This window comes from Euleptes europaea, chromosome 6 (genome assembly GCF_029931775.1).
Source record: "Euleptes europaea isolate rEulEur1 chromosome 6, rEulEur1.hap1, whole genome shotgun sequence".
NCBI classification, from domain to species: domain Eukaryota; kingdom Metazoa; phylum Chordata; class Lepidosauria; order Squamata; family Sphaerodactylidae; genus Euleptes; species Euleptes europaea.
The window spans coordinates 81,189,594-81,207,797 of record NC_079317.1 but is presented as its reverse complement, the minus strand read 5'-3'; the positions used below and the strand labels follow the sequence as shown (position 1 = coordinate 81,207,797).

General features: G+C 44.3%; 1 protein-coding gene across 1 annotated transcript; it reads left to right on the top strand.

The window, feature by feature from the left end:
- The first annotated feature begins 1,179 nt into the window (after window positions 1–1,179).
- Window positions 1,180–17,458, top strand: LOC130479726 (NADH-cytochrome b5 reductase 2). Its single transcript, XM_056852132.1, has 8 exons — window positions 1,180–1,281; window positions 2,358–2,430; window positions 3,668–3,774; window positions 6,615–6,744; window positions 8,684–8,767; window positions 13,439–13,524; window positions 14,930–15,029; window positions 17,286–17,458. The coding sequence occupies exons 1-8, from the start codon at window positions 1,195–1,197 to the stop codon at window positions 17,456–17,458; spliced, it is 840 nt and encodes a 279-aa protein (XP_056708110.1). The 5' UTR covers window positions 1,180–1,194.
- The last annotated feature ends 746 nt before the right edge of the window (window positions 17,459–18,204 follow it).

The following is an 18,204-nucleotide window of genomic DNA, read 5'->3' as shown; positions in this document are numbered from 1 at the left end:
TGCATACTAAGAAACTTGTAAGTTGTAAGTTTAGACTTCATCTATTACTCAGTAATAGTAACCCAACCCATCAAAAAAAAAAATTAAGTCAAACCTTGCTAATTTTTCTGTTTGAAGCCACCTGCTGCTTCTTCCTGGACCAGCTTTGGCTAAGGGTTTTTTGAACCCTTCATTGGTGCACAAGGTTAAAGCTCAAAGGCTGTTACTGCTGTGCTTATATGCTGACGTGGGGTTTATAATTCAGCAAACTGTCTTTGGTTTACTGTCTAATGTAATGTCCAAGATTTGTTCATATTAAACCACTGTGAAGCAAAAATATATATACATTTTTTTTTTAAAAAAGAGTTCTGGAAGGTTCAAGCTGGATGTGCGGTAGTAAATTTCCTGCCGCAAATGCCACCTGCCTTTAATATCCCTTAACACCTCGGCCATACAGAGACATTTCTGGAGGCATCAAAGGATACTTCAGTGCCATCTTTGCAGGGAATGTTTTGTGGGCAAAGTCTGGATTTTAATCAGGCTTGCCCATTTAGCAGGAAAAGCTGGCCTGACCCGAGCTCTTGCCTCTAGGTTAAGCCTTGAAACAAGTCAATGAAAATTACTGTTCATTAATATGGGTATTGTCTCAAAGTATCACCTTGTGGTCTGGGTGCAAAATTAGCATTCAGATTCTAAGTCATGTTAGTCATTTGTGAACAAAAGTACAGAGTGGCAGTTATTCCAGAACTGTATGGAATACAGGCGGAGGCTTCTAGAATGGTTGTAGAATGGTTTCGGTAGCTGGTGTTCTCCCTTTGCGTGCTTTTATACTTCATCCCGCATTCAATTATCCAATTAATTCACTCTTTTCCACAGCTGTCCTTGAGAACTTCAAGAAAGCTTGAATTCTCACATGGCCATGAAGCGAACTATATAGATGTGAGCAACCCTCCATTTCTAGACCAGTCGTAGAATTAGGGAGGATAAGAGAGAATTGACTAGGCACTTTCTATACTGAAAAGTGCTATAGAAATATCCTAAACTAGCACAATTTTTGTAGCAGAGACTTTTAGCTGTAGCAAATGAAATCGATAGGCTGCTTTGTTAGTCTGTGCTTACAAATCTTTTCTGTGTATGTTCCTCTTCTAGGATATCACTGCGTTGATAGCCTTGGTGGTTGGTGCTGTATCTGTTCTGTTGCTGTTTTTTAAAGCAATGGGCTCTCAAAAGAAGTTACCTTGCAATTTGGTTACTTTGCAGGACCCGGACATCAAATATCCATTGTGTTTGATAGAGAAAGAGGTGAGCTGCTTGTCTTTTAAAGGGGTGTGTTGGATTACATGAGATTGGTACTGATATAGTTTCCTAAATCATAGCCTTACCATCATGCACAAACTTATGGAACCTTTTCTCTGCTTCCCCACATTACAACAGAAGTGGATCACATGCCTATAAAAGGAGAAAAGGGCTGCTTTAAAGGGTGGGCTGTATGGCACTGTACCCCTGTCCTCCCCAGGCTCGACCCAATCTCCAGGAGTTTCCCATCCTGGATCTGGCAACCCAATACTCACCTAGAGTATTGTGCTCAGTTTTGGGCACCGCAATTTAAGAAAGATTTAGACGAGCTGGAATGGGTCCGGAGGAGGGCAACCAAGATGGTGAGGGGTCTGGAGACCAAGTCCTATGAGGAAAGGTTGAAGGAGCTGGGTATGTTTAGCCAGAAGAGGCGAAGACTGAGAGGGGATATGATAACCATCTTCAAGTACTTGAAGGGCTGTCATATAGAGGAGGGTGCTGAGTTGTTTTCTGTTGCCCTAGAAGGTCGGACCAGAACCAACGGGTTGAAATTAAATCAAAAGAGTTTCCGTCTAGACATTAGGAAGAATTTTCTAACAGAGTGGTTCCTCAGTGGAACTGGCTTCCTCGGGAGGTGGTAAGCTCTCCTTCCCTGGAGGTTTTTAAGAAGAGGCTAGATGGCCATCTGTCAGCAATGCTGATTCTATGACCTTAGGCAGATCATGAGAGGGAGGGCACCTTGGCCACCTTCTGGGCATGAAGTATGGGGGTGGGGGGGGGGGAGGTGGTTCGGATTTTCCTGCATTGTGCAGGGGGTTAGACTTGATGACCCTGGTGGTCCCTTCCAACTCTATGATTCTATGAACACTAACCTCCCCCCATCCCTCACCAGTGACCAGGGGAGAACTGGCAGCCCTACATGGACATTGCCATTACTGTGAAGCAGCCATCTTGTTCCTCTGCAAGTGTGTTGTGGAAGTGTGCTTGGTGGTTTGCTCCAGCATTTTAACATGTTTTAGGATCTCTTAGTTTTCTCCGACTATCATGTTTCATTGTTTGCATACCGCTATTGCTTTTAATAGGAGATCAGCCACGATACCAAGCGGTTTCGGTTTGGGCTTCCATCAACAGAGCATGTATTGGGCTTGCCTGTGGGTACGTATGGATGCAATATTGTGACATGTGAATGGGGCACAGCATAAAAATATGTCCTCTGGCTCAACGCATTTGTATATGTGGTGGTTCAGTAGAAGATCTCCCCTATTATGTTTTGGCCTGTCCTTTATATACTGAGCCCCGGAACAAGTTTCTGGCAAACATTGTTTCAGCATCACCATTATCATCTGATGCTGACAGATTAGTCTATCTGTTATCAGATATGGACCCTTATATTTCCCGAAAAATGGCACTGTTTGGCCTGGTGGCCAAGAAAATCAGGGCGAAGGAAATCACAAAAGGTGGTAAAGCTGGATAGAGCCGAATGGGCGTATTTTAATTTCTTAATTTTCATATTGTTTTAATGATTCTGGTTTTGTATATTTTAACTTGTTGTTGTTACTAGCTTGTCTTCATGTGTGGTTGATACAGGTTCCACCATCCACTGAGTCCTCAGTAAGGGTCAGAGGACTGAAGGTGGAAGAAGGGTCTTGTCCAATTGCCAGTATGATTTTTGTAGAAATAGCGTGACTTTTTCTCATGCTGCTTCTGCAAAGCACGCTAGGAAGGACACTGTTCTAGTGTTCTCTGCAAGATACTGAAGTCTCTTGGGAGGGATGTTTACCTGCACCGACTACTTAAATTAAGGAATTCAGTAGCCATTGATCTATCCTTGATAGTAGTGTTTAAGGTGAATAACCTTCTGGTTCCTCAGTCTTGCTATATATAATGTACGTTATGTGACATGAAGCAGAGCGAGTTGCTGCTCCCATCTTATACTGTCACAATACAGTGAAGACCCTTTGAGATAGCAGCATATCATCCTGAAGATGATGAATGGCTGCATCTTAAAAGTAGTAATAAAAAGAACAGAAATTATTGAGTAGAGACTAACAATTTGGCCGTGGGAGAATTATTCTTTATATATGTGGTTATGGGAACACTCCCCTATAATAGGGCAACCAGGGCGAACAAGGGCGAACAAAGGCAAAACTATGATGCTAAATTGAAAATAAGTATTTAAAGGCACAATATGAATTTCTGTATGTTGCCTTTTCATTTCTCACTTTTCAAATCAGTTTTTTTTAAATGTGAGCGAGATATGACATTAGGAAGAGTCTTAAGCAAAGCCTTTACAAATAAATGTTGTCTTGTACTGAATATTGCCTAACTTTTGCCTGTTAACTTTGTGATATATTTTGAAATTTGCAATGGAAAGATAACTATCTTTTTCTAGGTCAGCATGTATATCTCTCTGCCAAAGTTGCTGGCAACCTTGTGATCCGGGCCTACACTCCAGTTTCTAGTGACGAAGTGAAAGGCTATGTTGATCTAATTATAAAGGTATGTTTAAGCTGATTTAATAAGGAAATAAAGCTTAATCTGTCTATTCTAGTGCTTGCATTTTTTGTAAAGTGTATAACATGTGCTTGGATGACAAGAAGAGGAAGAATTTCAATACACCTTTGAGGTCCAATGGTAAAGAATTAATTTTTTCAACCAGAATCTGAATTGGTTGGGGACATGTACCAGGAAGTAGCTTCTGGGTGGTGATTTTTTTATTGCAGCAGCATCTGTGTGCCTGGTGGTTAATTGATTGATTGATATCCTGCTTTTCAACCAGAAGGATATCAAAGCCGTTTACAAAATTTTACAAATGCAGTATTCACTTCTTCTCTCGACCCCTCCCCCTTGTGAGTTTTGAATAGTACATTGAGCTGGAAGATGGATGGAAAACCTGTTGACCTCATTTAGATGGGCAGTGGAAATGAAACTAATACCTTAGTGCGTTTGTGCAGATACTTTTGAGCATGTTTCTCTCTCCTTGAGCCTTGAATATGTGCACGTGTTCTGCAGAATTCAAGAGAGTGGAGAAGGGAACGTTGTTGTTTTGGCCCCTTTGCCTGGCCTGTCACGTGTTGATGGCTTCTACATGTGCAGAACCACACACGTGTTCTGTGATAATTATTCGGGGCTGCTCCTGGCTGTTGTCCACACAGATCCCTTTCTAGAACAAGACCCTTGGAAAGATGAGACAGAGAGGGAGAGCATCTAAAATAAAAAACATCTTTATTCCCCGAACAAGGTACAACATTGGAAAAATGAAATGCAATGGAAGGCAAAAGCAAAAAACAACATTCCAGTGCAGCAGTACAATCCTAGCAGGGCTACCCTGGTTGATGCCTAATTGGAGTGCAAATGGGGAGTCTAAAGGGAAATAAGGGGGGGATCATATGATGGCTGTCCTGAAGAGAAGAGGGTGATACACTGTGATTTGGGGCAGCAGAAAGAAAAGCTGATCCAAGGCAAAGGAAGAATTTTTTTTTTTTAAACCAAATCCCCCAAGTGAGGAAAGGAAGTATGGGAGCGTGAGGAAAGGAGGGCTGGGTGCAGAACCAATTACAGAGTTGGGGAATTTATGGTGCCCTTCTATAGGTTTGGGAGGATGAGGTGCAAGAGGGTACATGTTTAGGTGAAGAGATTAAGGTATTGGGGCGGTGGGCTGGTTTGACAAAGGCTGAGCAGTGGCTTGATGGCATTTCCCTGGTTTGGGGATTGAATTGCAGGACAGGCTGTATAGTGAGGATAATTCTATGGCATCATGTTATAATGCAGCAAATTTGAGTCAGTTTCTCCTGTGTTTGAAGTTTGCGAGCAAAGAGAGTTTTGATCAATATGCTCTGTGGAGCGTTCCAGCAGGCGGGCTACTCCGATGTGAGAACATCCAGGGGAAATTCCCACTAATTCACAGGCCTCTACCTTGGTATTAAACTCAATTCTTTTATCCAGGCCTCTGGCAGCTGTCAGAGGGTCTTTGAGGGGTACACAGACATTGGGATCTTTGTGGGGTGGGGTGGCCTTCTTTGCAACAATGTACGAATGTCTCCATTTTAAAAATTAATTTCTTTATTTAAAAAAAAAAAGAGAGGAAAAGAACAAGGGGAGGGGGAAACCTTAAAATCCAGCAACTTAGTAAGATTTCTTTAAAAGAAAGGAAAAAAAGATGTACAAAAAATAAAATCAAAAATATAACACCGTGGTGGCAGATCTACACATAAGTATCTATAAATAGTTTCCAGAGATCTAAAAATGAGTCAATATACAATTGTTGTCTATATGCCATGTGTTCAAATATTGATAGAGTTCTAAGGTCCTCAATCCACTGATTTACTGGAGGTGGTCTTTTATCTTTCCAATGTTGTAATTTGAGTCTTTTAGCTGTAAAATAATGTTTGGTTGATTCATATGTTACTACAAGAGCATCAGAGCCTCTTCGTGGCCAGATACTCTCTTGCCCCAGTAACCTCTGCAGGAAGAATCCTTGACAGTTAGAGAAACTGGAGTTTCTTCCTAAGCTGTCCTTGTCTTGTTGCTCTGATGTAGGTTTCTACCCTCTCATATAAATATTTAACATACTAGCCCTGGAATATTCTTGTAAGGATCAAAATGCTTCTATATACATAGAAGCATAAGAATAAGCTATTTTTTTTTTAGCTGGCTAGACATCTGAGCCTTTAATAGGAACATGTCACACAGAAGAGTAGTAGGTGAAGCTGCTCTTGTTTTGGAGCTAAGAGGCGGAGGGGTGAGAGGGGTTTCACCTGCTAAATATCTGTATATTATTAGGTTGTTGTTAATAGTACGGGAACAGAATCAGTGTAGAACACAGAAACCCTATTAAATAAAACTTATTGCCCGTTTAATAAAAATGGCACTGGCTGAAGGACTATGTATGGTGGAAGGCCTGTAATGGGGTGTTGGGGGGCAGACTCTTTCTCTTGACTGGACTGGAAGATGCTTAAAGCATATCTGCATATGGGCCAAAGGTTAATAGCAGCAGTTGAGGAGGCAGCGGCATGAATCCTACCTTAGACTGGAAGAAGCTCTGCTAGCCTGTTTTACTGGAGAAAGTCTCCTTAGGCTGCAGCAAGACTTCAAACTTGTTTGGTAGAGTGGCAAGATACATGCCAGGGTGATATTATATTGCTTGTTCACAATGCTGCCATGGTATTCTGTTGCTGAGCATAAACCATGGGGGGAGGGAGAGGATTTTCTGGATCCTATTGCTTGCTCCTGTAACAATAGACAATTGTGCAGTTGTTTTTCCTCTCCATTGCATATCGCTGTCATCTAAAAGCAAAATGGCTAAAATGTATTGCCAGCTGTGTATTTTCCTCTTCCAGGTTTACTACAAAAATGCTCACCCCAAATTTCCAGAAGGTGGGAAGATGTCCCAACATTTAGACAGCATGGAAATTGGTGACACCATAGACTTCAGAGGACCTAATGGGCTCCTGGTATATAATGGATCAGGTATTACAGTGGCAGAGGATCCAGATGTTACATTGTTGGTGTATGTCTGTATGTTTGTGTAGTGCTGTCAAGTCACAGCCGACTTCTGGTGACCCCAGGAAGGGGTTTTCAAGGTAAGTAATTAACCAGAAGTGGTTTGCCACTGCCTTCCTCTGCAGAATCTTCCTTGGAGGTCTCCCTTCCAAGTACTGACCCTTCTTAACTTCTGAGATCTGATGAGATTGAGCTATACCATGCCACCTTCTCTCCCATTGTTGATGTGGTGAAGGACAATTTAACTTTCAGGCCAGTTTTCAGTGACTGAAGTATCTCCTTGGCTCAACTTTATGAAGGGAGAGTGTGTGGCAAAACATGTCGTAGCATGTTTTGAGATCCTTCAAAAGGCTTGGGAGGAAATGTAATGACATCTGAGGGAGACTGTGTTGTGATATTGCCCTTTATTGATAGAGATGGTCTGAAGTGGCAGATGAGGAGGGAGAGAGAGGAGTGGCATTGTTTGTATCCTTCACTGAAATTATCTGCTGCAGCGACTCTGAAAGAAGGTATTCTCAGTGCTGTTTCCGTACTGTAGCAGCATCCAGGATTTCCAATGGATCAGGATGATTTCATGATCCATTCAATATTTGGAAATTGGAAAGTCTGCCAGATAAAAAGTTCATAATTGATGCAGGCTGTTGTTTCATGGATCTTCAGCACTCACAAAGCAGTTTGGTTGGTTTTTATATGCTGACTTTCTCTGCCACTTAAGGAAGAATCAAACCGGCTTACAATTTCCTTGCCTTCCCCTCCCCACAATACACACCCTGTGAGGTAGGTGGGGCTGAGAGAGCTCTCAAGAGAGCTGTGACTAACCCAAGGTCACCCAGCTAGCTTCATGTGTAGGAGTGGGGAAACCAACCCTGTTCACCAGATTAGCATCCGCTGCTTATGTGGAGGAGTGGGGAATCAAACCCAGTTGTCCAGGTTAGAGTCCACCGCTCCAAACCACCGCTGTTAACCACTAAACCATGCTGGCTGCTATATCTTTGTTATGTTTCTGCCTGGCACTGACCTGCACTAAACTTGTGTGGGAGATGAGGCTTTAAAAATCATGGCGTAATATACAAGATATTTGGCCAGATTCTGGCTGATGCTGAATTGTTTGAGCTATTATGGGCACCGATGAAACTGGCATAGCTTCATTAACAAGTTGATCGTTGCCAACTACCATCTTTTAAATGGAGATAAATTAATACCTTCTCCTCCTCACTGTTTTCTGTTGCATTTGACTATTTATTGCAAGAATGAAAACTTCTTATGGCAGCCAGACTAGAATTAATTCAAAAGAAATGCATACAGACAACATGTTAATACTGGATTGCAAATCTTGGAGAGCTCACACAGTCCTAGAGTTGTCATATCATCCTTGGCCTGGGTGAGGAAAAGCTCCCTTTTATAATATCCAGCAGATCCAAAGAAGAAAGAATTAAGAACCTTTTATGGGAAGTGAACTCTCAGAGGTTAAAGCAGGTAGCCAAATTTTTTTCAATAGCGATCAAAGTCCGCTCTGCAAGGTTGAATTCAATTAAGAATTCCAAATTTTAAAGTGTCACAATTAATGTTTTATTTAAAGATTTCAAATTAAGATTTTAATGTTTTATTTTAAGATAGGAACTGTTTTAATTCTGATCGAATTAAGTGTCTCTTGATTTTATTTTAAATCAATGTACTGTTGTTTTGTTGGCGTATGCCGTGTTAAAAATCTGAATCAGTGAGAGTTGGCTGGACTTCTGTGGGGCAGAATTATGGAGCGGATTGAGTGAGGCTTCATGTGGGTGACCTCCTATAAGCTGCTGTAGTTTTAAATAAACATATTGCAGGATACAGTGGTTAAATGTCGCGGTGATCAAAGTGGTAGCTTTATTTGTGCTGCCGTCTGTAATTCCTTTGTTTCACACAGGTAAATTCACTATCAAGCTGGATAAGAAGTCTGAAGGAAAGATAAAATTTGCAAAACATCTTGGAATGATAGCTGGTGGAACAGGTAGGCCGTATTCCTTGCTGATAGTGTGCATTGTTTAGAGAATAGGTAGGGCTGAATATATGTCCTGGGTATAACAACCTGTATAAATCATCTTGTGGTCAGAAAACGAAGGGAGACAGTATCTGAAGGGTGGATTGCATATTTATTTATGTAAAACATTTTTATGCTGCCTTTCTACCCAGTCAGGGTCCAGAAGGCGATGAACATTAAAACATTTAAACAATTAAAAATACAGTTATAAAATTCAATTAAAGAACATAAATACACAGCACTAGAAGGAGGGCCAATACCATTTTTGGGGGTATGCCAGATGAACAAAAAGATCTTCGCCTGCTGATGAAAGACACCAGTAGAGGGAGACAGATGAATCTCCCTGTGGAGGGAGTTCCAAAGTTTTGGTACCATGACAGAGAAGACCCTTTTTCGAGTTGCAACCCATCCAGCCTCAGATGGCGGGGCAACCAAGCAGGGCCTCTGAGGATGACCAGAGCGAGTGGGTAGGTTTGTATGGGAGAAGGTAGTCCTTCAGCTATGTTGGTTTCAGGTCACACAGGGCTTTAAAGTTCCCTACCGGTACCTTGAACGGAACCCAGAAGCAAGTTGGAAGTCACTTTAGGTGGAACAAATCTGGAGTGATATGGTCCCTACCACCCACTCCAGTCAACACTCCAGCCGCATCATTCAGTACCAACTGTAGCTTCCAGGCAGTATTCATAGGCAGCCCCACGAACAATGCATTGTAATAATCTAATCTAGATATTACCAGGGCTTGCACAGTCCAGATCTTCTCGGCCCAGGAAGGGCTGCAACTGGCACACCAGCTGAAGCTGCTGAAAGGCACCCCTGGCCACCGCTGCCACCTGTTTATCCAACAGGAAGCCCTGGTCCAGGAGCACCCCCTAGCTACAAACCTGCTTCTTTAGGGGAAGCACAACCCCATCTAGGACGGGGGGATAACCCATTTCCTGGATCAGACCTTCTCCCCACCATTAGCAGCTCTGTTTTGTCGGGATTGAGTTTCAGCTGGTTAGCCCTCCTCCCTTCCTCTAGGCACCTGTTCACAGTTTCCACAGCCTCCCCAGGATCTGCTGGTAGTGTGAGATAGAGCTGAGTGTTGTCTGTGTGTTGGTGGCTGCTCAGTCCACATCTCAGGATGACTTCTCCCAGCAGCTTTACATAGGTGTGGAAAGGCTTGGGGGACAAGATGGAACCTTGGGGAGCCCAATGGGCAGAGCAGCAGTCCCCCAGCGCCACACTCTGAAACCTACCCTTGAGGTAGGACTGGAATCACAACAGAACAGTGCCTCCCAGTCCCAGTCCTGAAAGGTGATCCAGAAGGATACCATGATCGATGGTATCTAAAGCCACCAAGAGGTCCAGGAGAATTATCAGGGTTGCACTTGTCCTATCCATCTCCCAGTGCATGTCATCCACCAGAGTGACCAAGGCCATTTTAGTCCCATAACCAGGCCTGAAACCAGACTGCAATGGATCTAAACAATCCACCCCATTCAGGAATCTCCAAAGTTGGCCAGCTGCCACTTGTTCAGTCATCTTGCTCAAGGATGGTACATTTGAGACAGGACGGTAGTTATTCAGCTCTCCTGAGACCAAAGTACACATGAACACATGAAGCTGCCTTATACTGAAATGGACCCTTGGTCCATTAGAGTCAGTAGTGTCTACTCAAACTGGCAGTGGCTCTCCAGGGTCTCAGGCAGAGGTGTTTCACATCATCGACATGCCTAGTCCCTTTAACTGGAGATGCCGGGGATTGAACCGGGGACCTTCTGCATGCCAAGCAGATGCTCTACCACTGAGCTACGGCCCTAGGTTTCTTTAGTAGCGGATGCCCCGCTTCCTGCATCGAAGCAGGGGCGACCACCCTCTTTCTCAGGGGAAGGCATTTACTATCTAAAGGACCCAGTCCATCAGCCCTTCCCCTGGCCGATTTAAGCAGCCAGAAGGGGCAGGAGTGGTACAGACAGGTGGTAGGTCTCAAACCTCCAAGGATCCTGTCCACATCCTCAGTCTGCACGAGCTGAAAGCTATCCCACACACCTGGTCCAATCAGCACCCTGGGATCACCCGCTCCTGTTGCTGCTAATGTAGAGTCCAAGTTGGAATAGATGTGAGAGATTTTATCTGCAAAGTGCTGTGCTTAGTGAAATTATCTCAGCGGGCTGCAGAGCAGTCCTCCTCTTCCCTGTCTGCCAGATCCCACTAGGCCTCTAACCACCCAGAAGAGTTCTGCAGGTCTACGCTGTGCGGACACAATGGTGGCGGAAACGTATTGCTTTTTTGCCACCGTTACCGCCATAGAGTAGGCTTTCAAATGAACTCTAGCCCATGTATTGTCGAATTCATTTTGAGTCTTTCTCCACCATCACTCTAGCCGTCTCCCCTGTCTTGTCATTGCCTGCAGCCCCTCAGTAAACCAAGGGGCTGCCCGAGCTCTTCAACCTGAGAGAGGGTGCCCAGGTGCAGTTGGGTCAACTGCCAAGGTCATTTCCTCATTCTAGAGGCCACCCAGGGAATCGACAGGAACACTGACCATAGCAGGAAGATCCCCATGTGCTGTCTGAAAACAGGCCACCGGAGTGGATCATCTTAATCGTTGATTCAGCTCAACTCAACCCCTTTCTGACTATATATTACTCTTCCTACACACTTGACACTGAGAGACACTGCCTTCAGTGTTACTCCTCTGCAGATGCCTGCCACAGCTGCTGGCGAAACGTCAGGAAAGAAAATACCAAGACCACGGATAGCCTACAAGAACCAAGTAGCTTATTTGGTCTCCCAGTTATTCTATAGCAGTCCTTCTGGCATGAATTTACATTTACATTGGGAGTACATTAGCCATGATTCCTAAAATATGACATTACAGAAGTGTACAAACACTGTACTAAAAATGGATTTTCCCACAGTGACTGTGATCTATGTGATCCTCCCCACCCCCTTTCCTTAAAATTGTTCCGACTGCGAATTGGAAATCCCATGGAACATGTTTTGGTCCAATATGCAGTCCAAAGGGAAAGGTGAGGATAGGGAATATCCTGATTCAGTTACAAAATCTGATCTGACCAAACTTTGTAATCATCCCTAGGAAAAACCAAAAGCTGAGACCTCTAAAAATGGCTGCCAGTCAGAGTAGATACTTCCAGCATCCGTTCTCTGCAACTTTATATGGGCTTTTGTCAGTCTTTGGAACATTATGACTTCAGCACTGCACAGTACAAGTATACATGTAGTATTTTACTGCATGCCAGACTGAACCTTAAGAGGTTAATGTTTGCCACAGTTGCTGTTTAACCAAGCAGGGTGTTTGTCTGCTTTTCCCAGCACGTACTGCACTCCTGGTGAATCTGCAATGCCCCCAAATGACCATTCACTAACTATCTTCGGCAGGTTGCAACCTACAGAATGTTTATTTTTGACAGATTTCTCCTGTGCAATTTTTTGCTATTAAAAAGCATTACAATTTTAATTATATTCTCTATTCATTCTATTTGATATTAACTGGCTAGGTACCTTTGTAACCTTTGCCATTCTTAACCATTTTAATTTCAGTTGTATTTTGTACTTGTTTTAAAAAGGTAAGGGAAAGGTCCCCTGTGCAAGCACCGGGTCATTCCTGACCCATGGGGGTGATGTCACATCCAGACGTTTACTAGGCAGACTTTGTTTACAGGGTGGTTTGCCAGTGCCCTCCCCAGTCATCTTCCCTTTACCCCCAGCAAGCTGGGTACTCATTTTACTGACCTCGGAAGGATGGAAGGCCGATTCAACCTCGGGCTAGCTACCTGAAACTGACTTCCGGCAGGATCGAACTCAGGTCGTGAGCGGAGCTTGGACTGCAGTACTGCAGCTTACCACTCTGCGCCACGGGCTCTTCTATCTGAGTGTCTATACTTGTTTTACCCTATACTATTTACTTATGTTAATTTGCTCTATTTGATAGTCTGTGACTGAAAATAAATAATTCATTCAGGCTAAAACATACTCCACGGAGCTCTGGTGTCTCTTTAGCAGACCTATAGCTTCTCCCTTTGCAATTCTTTCCTCGGTGCCATCATCCACCCTCCACTCTGACCTGTTTGAACAAAGTCTTGTTTTTGCCCCACAACAGAAAATGGGGTGAGGGGTTAGGCAGCACTTGGCTGCATCATCCTTCGTCAGACTGCAACTGAGAAGGCGGTTCTGGTTCAGGAACGGCCTGTCTGCTGCTGTCTGTTGCAAATTCTGTGGCAGGATTGCATAATGTAGAAGCGGACAAATGTGGACTTGAGCCCAGGCGCTTCAGGGCCCTGCAAGTGGTTCTAAAATAGGGATCATATTGGAAGACTTGTACGTCTTCCTTGAACTTCGGGATTGCCTGCAATGCTGCCTATAGAAGAAGTTGCTCTGGTGTTAATTTATTTAACCTTTAGTATGGAAAGTGCAGGATAAATAATCAAGGATACTGCTTTTTTTAAAATCACGCACACATGTTTTATAGTCAAATTGGAAATGCAGAATAACTATCTAGGTTATTGTAGGTTCCCCCTCCCCTATTTTCTAGCCAAACTAGAAACTGGAATGATTTAATCAAACCTCCTATCAAAGTTAGGTTAGCATAAGGTATAATCAGGCATATTGAGCTGCAGCGTTGGACTTTAATTTTGATAGGGATCACTCCGATGCTTCAGCTGATCCGGCACATCACAAAGGACCCCACGGACAACACACAGTGTTACCTTCTCTTTGCCAACCAGGTAGGTAGACTCGTTCTCTCCCACACACACATTTCATGGATCACAGCAAGAATGCCAAATAGGGATGGGACTGTGACAGTAAGTGGACTAACAGTGTGAATGCTGAGAGAGGAGCACCTTGAATACTTTTGTCTTGATGACAATAAATCATGGGCTTGTAAAATGTCTGTTTTACCTTTGCATAAGCCAAGCTAGTGATGTGGTAAACTGGGTGGTAAACTGATCTCTTACGCATACTGTCTTCCCTTTCTCATCTCTCAATACATTAAACAACCCTCTTTTAATAAAAACTTGGTATGGTGTTGTGAAAAACAGTTTGTTGAGTTTTCTTGAGGAGAGGGCTTTTTTATATATATAATGATTTGAGGGAGGAGGGATAGATTCCTGCATGGAAACTAGTATCGAAGCTGGGATGGGCTAAACATACTTGCTCGATATGCTGTGGAATATCAACAAGAGTTAAAGAACGTATCCAAGATGGAAGTCGGGATTCAGTCCCCAGCATCTCCAGTTTAAGTGATTCGTTAGTGAAGGATCTCCCTAGACAGCTGCTGCCAGTCATCGTAGGCAGTGCCAACCTTGACAGACCAATGGTCTGACTTGGAATGGGGGGCTTCATATGCTCAGATGAACATATATATGTGATGAAACAGTTGGATTTCTCCATTAGAGCACTGTGATAAGTGTTTGGCAAATGAATGGAAAGAGCTGTACCTACAGGGGTAGTGACACGCTTGGTGTGAGGGAACCATCCTGTTTCAAAGGGAAAAACAGCTTTTGATGTGTTGCAGCAGAACCGCTTGTGAGCATTGGGAAAAGAATCCCTCTCTGGGTATGCAAAAGGCTTCTGCATTCAGGCTAGGTTTGTGGGTGCGTAACTGTTGTGTTCTCTGACATATTAGCTCAGTCCTTATATCCCTCCAACACTAGATATATGCTGCTCAAGATCAATTGATCAAGGAGCTTCTAAGGGATAAAAGGAAAGAAAAGGAAAGGACATATTAGCTCATTGAAGTAAATGCACTCTAATTGCCCTGTTTATTGGGCTGATTCTCGCTTGCTGCCAAAAGTGGGTTGCAGTTTTAATCGGTGGGCTGGGATTATGGGAAGACAGTTCACCTGACACGCCCAGTAGTGGTGGTCTGTTGGTTCTATGAAATGACTAAGATCCCACTGTTAACCTCTACAGAGGTCGTGAGATTAATGAGGAAAAGGTGGGGTATAAATGTTCCAATAAATAAATGAGGTTGACAGGAAGTAACCAGTGCAGCGAGAAAGCCACCGTGTGTGTGTGTTTGGGGACAGAGAGGGGAGAAAGTCACCTAACCAAGTCACACTTTTTGTTGTTGTTCATACTGTTTACTGAGATTTTAGTGATCTTTAACCATTGGTCTTCTACTGGTAGACAGAGGAAGATATATTGTTGAGACCGGAGCTTGAAGATGTAGCTGCAAATCACCCGGACCAATTTAAATTCTGGTATACTTTGGACAGACCTCCTCAAGGTAAGGTGTTCCAAGGCAAAGGAAGCTGTGTGTAAATCATGTAAGCTCAGGTTCATTAGTGCACGGTCCTGCTGTGGGGGGAGGCAGGGAACCCGTAGGGGAAGGGAGTCACAATAACACAGCCTGCCAGCTCACCATCCATTGGCCAGCTGTTGGGAATGAGCCTGGGGAGAAGAGGCAGGGAGCAACCAGAAGGGCTCAGTGAGAACCAGGGTTCAGGTGGGATGCTGTCCCTGAGCTGTGGCTCAGTGGTAGAGCATCTGCTTGGCATGCGGAAGGCCCCAGGTTCAATCCCTGGCATCTCCAGTTAAAGGGACCAGGCAAGTAGGTGATGTGAAAGACCCCTGCCGGTCAGAGTAGACAATACTGACTTTGATGGACCAAGGTTCTGATTCAGAATAAGGCAGCTTCATGTGTTCATGTGCACTCCTGTGTCGGAGGACATAGAAGCATCCCCAAATAAACGGTTATGGTATCACTTTGTGTAATCTCCTTTCGAGATCCTTCTGTATCAAAAGATGGGGTAGAAGTAAAATAAATACTGTCTGTCTAGTGCTTTGAGCACTTCATGCTTTTAAAACAATGGTCCTCACCCTGGGTCTCACAAAAGCCACGTCTGCGATTACAACCAGTCAAATAAGCCACATGGAGACTGTGTGCCCCTGGGCACCAGTCCATCCAATACACAATAATATAACTATCAACATCAAATAAATAGCTGCAGTTATAACCTTTGAAATGACCAGAGTGCCTTTAGACATATAAGGTGTCTCCTCCCCCATCACTGCTGAATCTGTGCACACTTCTCCTGCTGTCATCTTCCTCTCTCCTTGGGACAAGGCTTACAGCTCTGGTGAGAGCGAGACAGTCAAGGCTGCTCTGCCTCATGCCAGGGAGACAGCGAGGAGAAGAAGAGTTGGTTTTTATATGCTGACTTTCTCTACTGCTTAAGGAAGAATCAAACCGGCTTACAATCCCCTTTCCCTCCCCACTACAGACACCTTGTGAAGTAGGTGGAGCTGAGAGAGCGTGACTAGCTCAAGGTCACCCAGATGGCTTCATGTGGAAGCATGGAGAAATCACCAGATTAGCGTCTGCCACTCAGGGAGGAGAGGGGAATCAAACCTGGTTCTCCAGATCAGAGCCCACTGCTCTTAACCACTACACCACGCTGGCAGTGAGGGAAGTCAAGGATGCCCAGGTTTCCCACGACAGAAGCCTCTCTTCACAAGAAGTCGGGGTGCCCTTTGCTTTCCCATTCTCTCTCCAGGGTGAGGCACAGCCGCTCAGGCAAGAGGGCGAGACTGCTAATTCTAAGATGCCCAGAGAGCAACCTGGCCATGGAGAAAGGGGGAGTAAAACCACCACTGCTCACATGTGGCCATCTTCCTCTTTTCCTCGGTGACTGCTTTGGCTATGGTTTCACTCTCTCTTCTCTGCTGCCAGCTTGCTCTTGTTGTTGGAGAGGATGAACCCTTTGCTTCCATTCCCTGGCAGGAGGCCTGAACCCCAGGAAGGCTCACACTGTACCTGCCCTCCAGTTCCTCTGGTGGTAGCCGTTTCAAGATAGGGACCACCTGCCAACCACATGCTTAACCAGGCAATGGCCTTGCCCACTTTCTTAAAATGTGAGGTGGGTGCCATGCAGAGGAACAATGCTCAGAAGAGCCACAAATGGCTTGGAAGCCACTCTCACAGTTTTAAAATACGTGAACTAGGATTGCCACGAGTATTTGTTGTCAATAATGCACCCTAGGAGTGATAGCAAAGGAAGTGTCATTGTACAAGTAAAGTAAGAGCATCAGTTGCTAAGACTCCCTAAGCAACATGGATGGCACATGTTTCATATTGCTTCACACTGTCTTCTGAGCCAATGGGGAAAGGTACACCTGCTTTGTGAGAGAATTACCATGTGCAGCATACTGAAAGTACTCTACAGTGGGAGCCTACATTGCTAATGTGAAGCGGTTGCAACTTTATAATCCTAGATGAGTGTGATTTTCTTAAAGATACGGTAGAGAGGATTTCCAACAGCATTCTAACTGCCCTTGTGAGTGAGGAGTTAACCTGATGTTAATATTAAGGCTAGCTCCTGCAAGAGTGTACGTGTGCGCGCGCATACATGCGTGCATGTGTCTCTTTCACTGAACCGACTAGAGAGACCCTTCCAGTTGCCCTATTGGGATATCATGTATATCTGATCTTTCCTGTGTCTGGCATGCAAAGATCTAGCTTTCTTCTTTGTTTTCCTTTCAGGATGGAAGTACAGTTCTGGTTTTGTTACTGCCGACATGATAAAGGATCACCTCCCTGCCCCTGGCGATGACACTCTGATTGTGATGTGCGGGCCTCCACCTATGGTTCAGTTTGCTTGTCAGCCTAATCTCGAAAAACTAGGGTATGCCAAAGAGAGCACTTTTGCTTATTGAAGCGGAAGTGGTACTCATCCCTCTGGTTAAATAAATAAATACCCAGAACACTTGTGAATGGCTTTTTTTGGGGGGGGGTTAAAATTCATAATGATTAAGAGAATGAGGCTCTGCCGCTCCAAGGGTTTCTGCAGTTGCACGTTCCACTTTGTTCAGAAACCCAAGCAATTAGAACCTGGGGGTGGGGGGTTAGTATGTAGTTGATCCCTACGTAGCGACTATGACATCACATGTTAATTGTGATAAAGCTGAACCCTGTCAGCGTACAGCCTTCGCTGTATAGATGTGTGATGACCTACAAAGGCTGGAGCTGTTTGGTCCCTCTCTTTATTAGCATGAAAGAAGGCCAACACGGTGAACATAAGAAAGGCCCTACTGGATCAGACCAAGGTCCATCAAGTCCAGCAGTCCGTTCACACAGTGGCCAACCAGGTGCCTCTAGGAAGCCACAAACAAGACGACTGCAGCAGCACCATCCTGCTTGTGTTCCACAGCACCTAATATAATAGGTGTGCTCCTCTGATCCTGGAGAGAATAGGTTGCAGCATGACTAGTATCCATTCTAACTAATAGCCATGAATACCCCTCTCCTCCATGAATATGTCCACTCCCCTCTTAAAGCCTTCCAAGTTGGCAGCCACCACCACATCCCAGGGTAGGGAGTTCCACAATTTAACTATGCTTGCTGTTCCTGAGCAACAGAAGTAGGTCTAGGAACAACATCTTAAGGACCCTGAAAATGCATG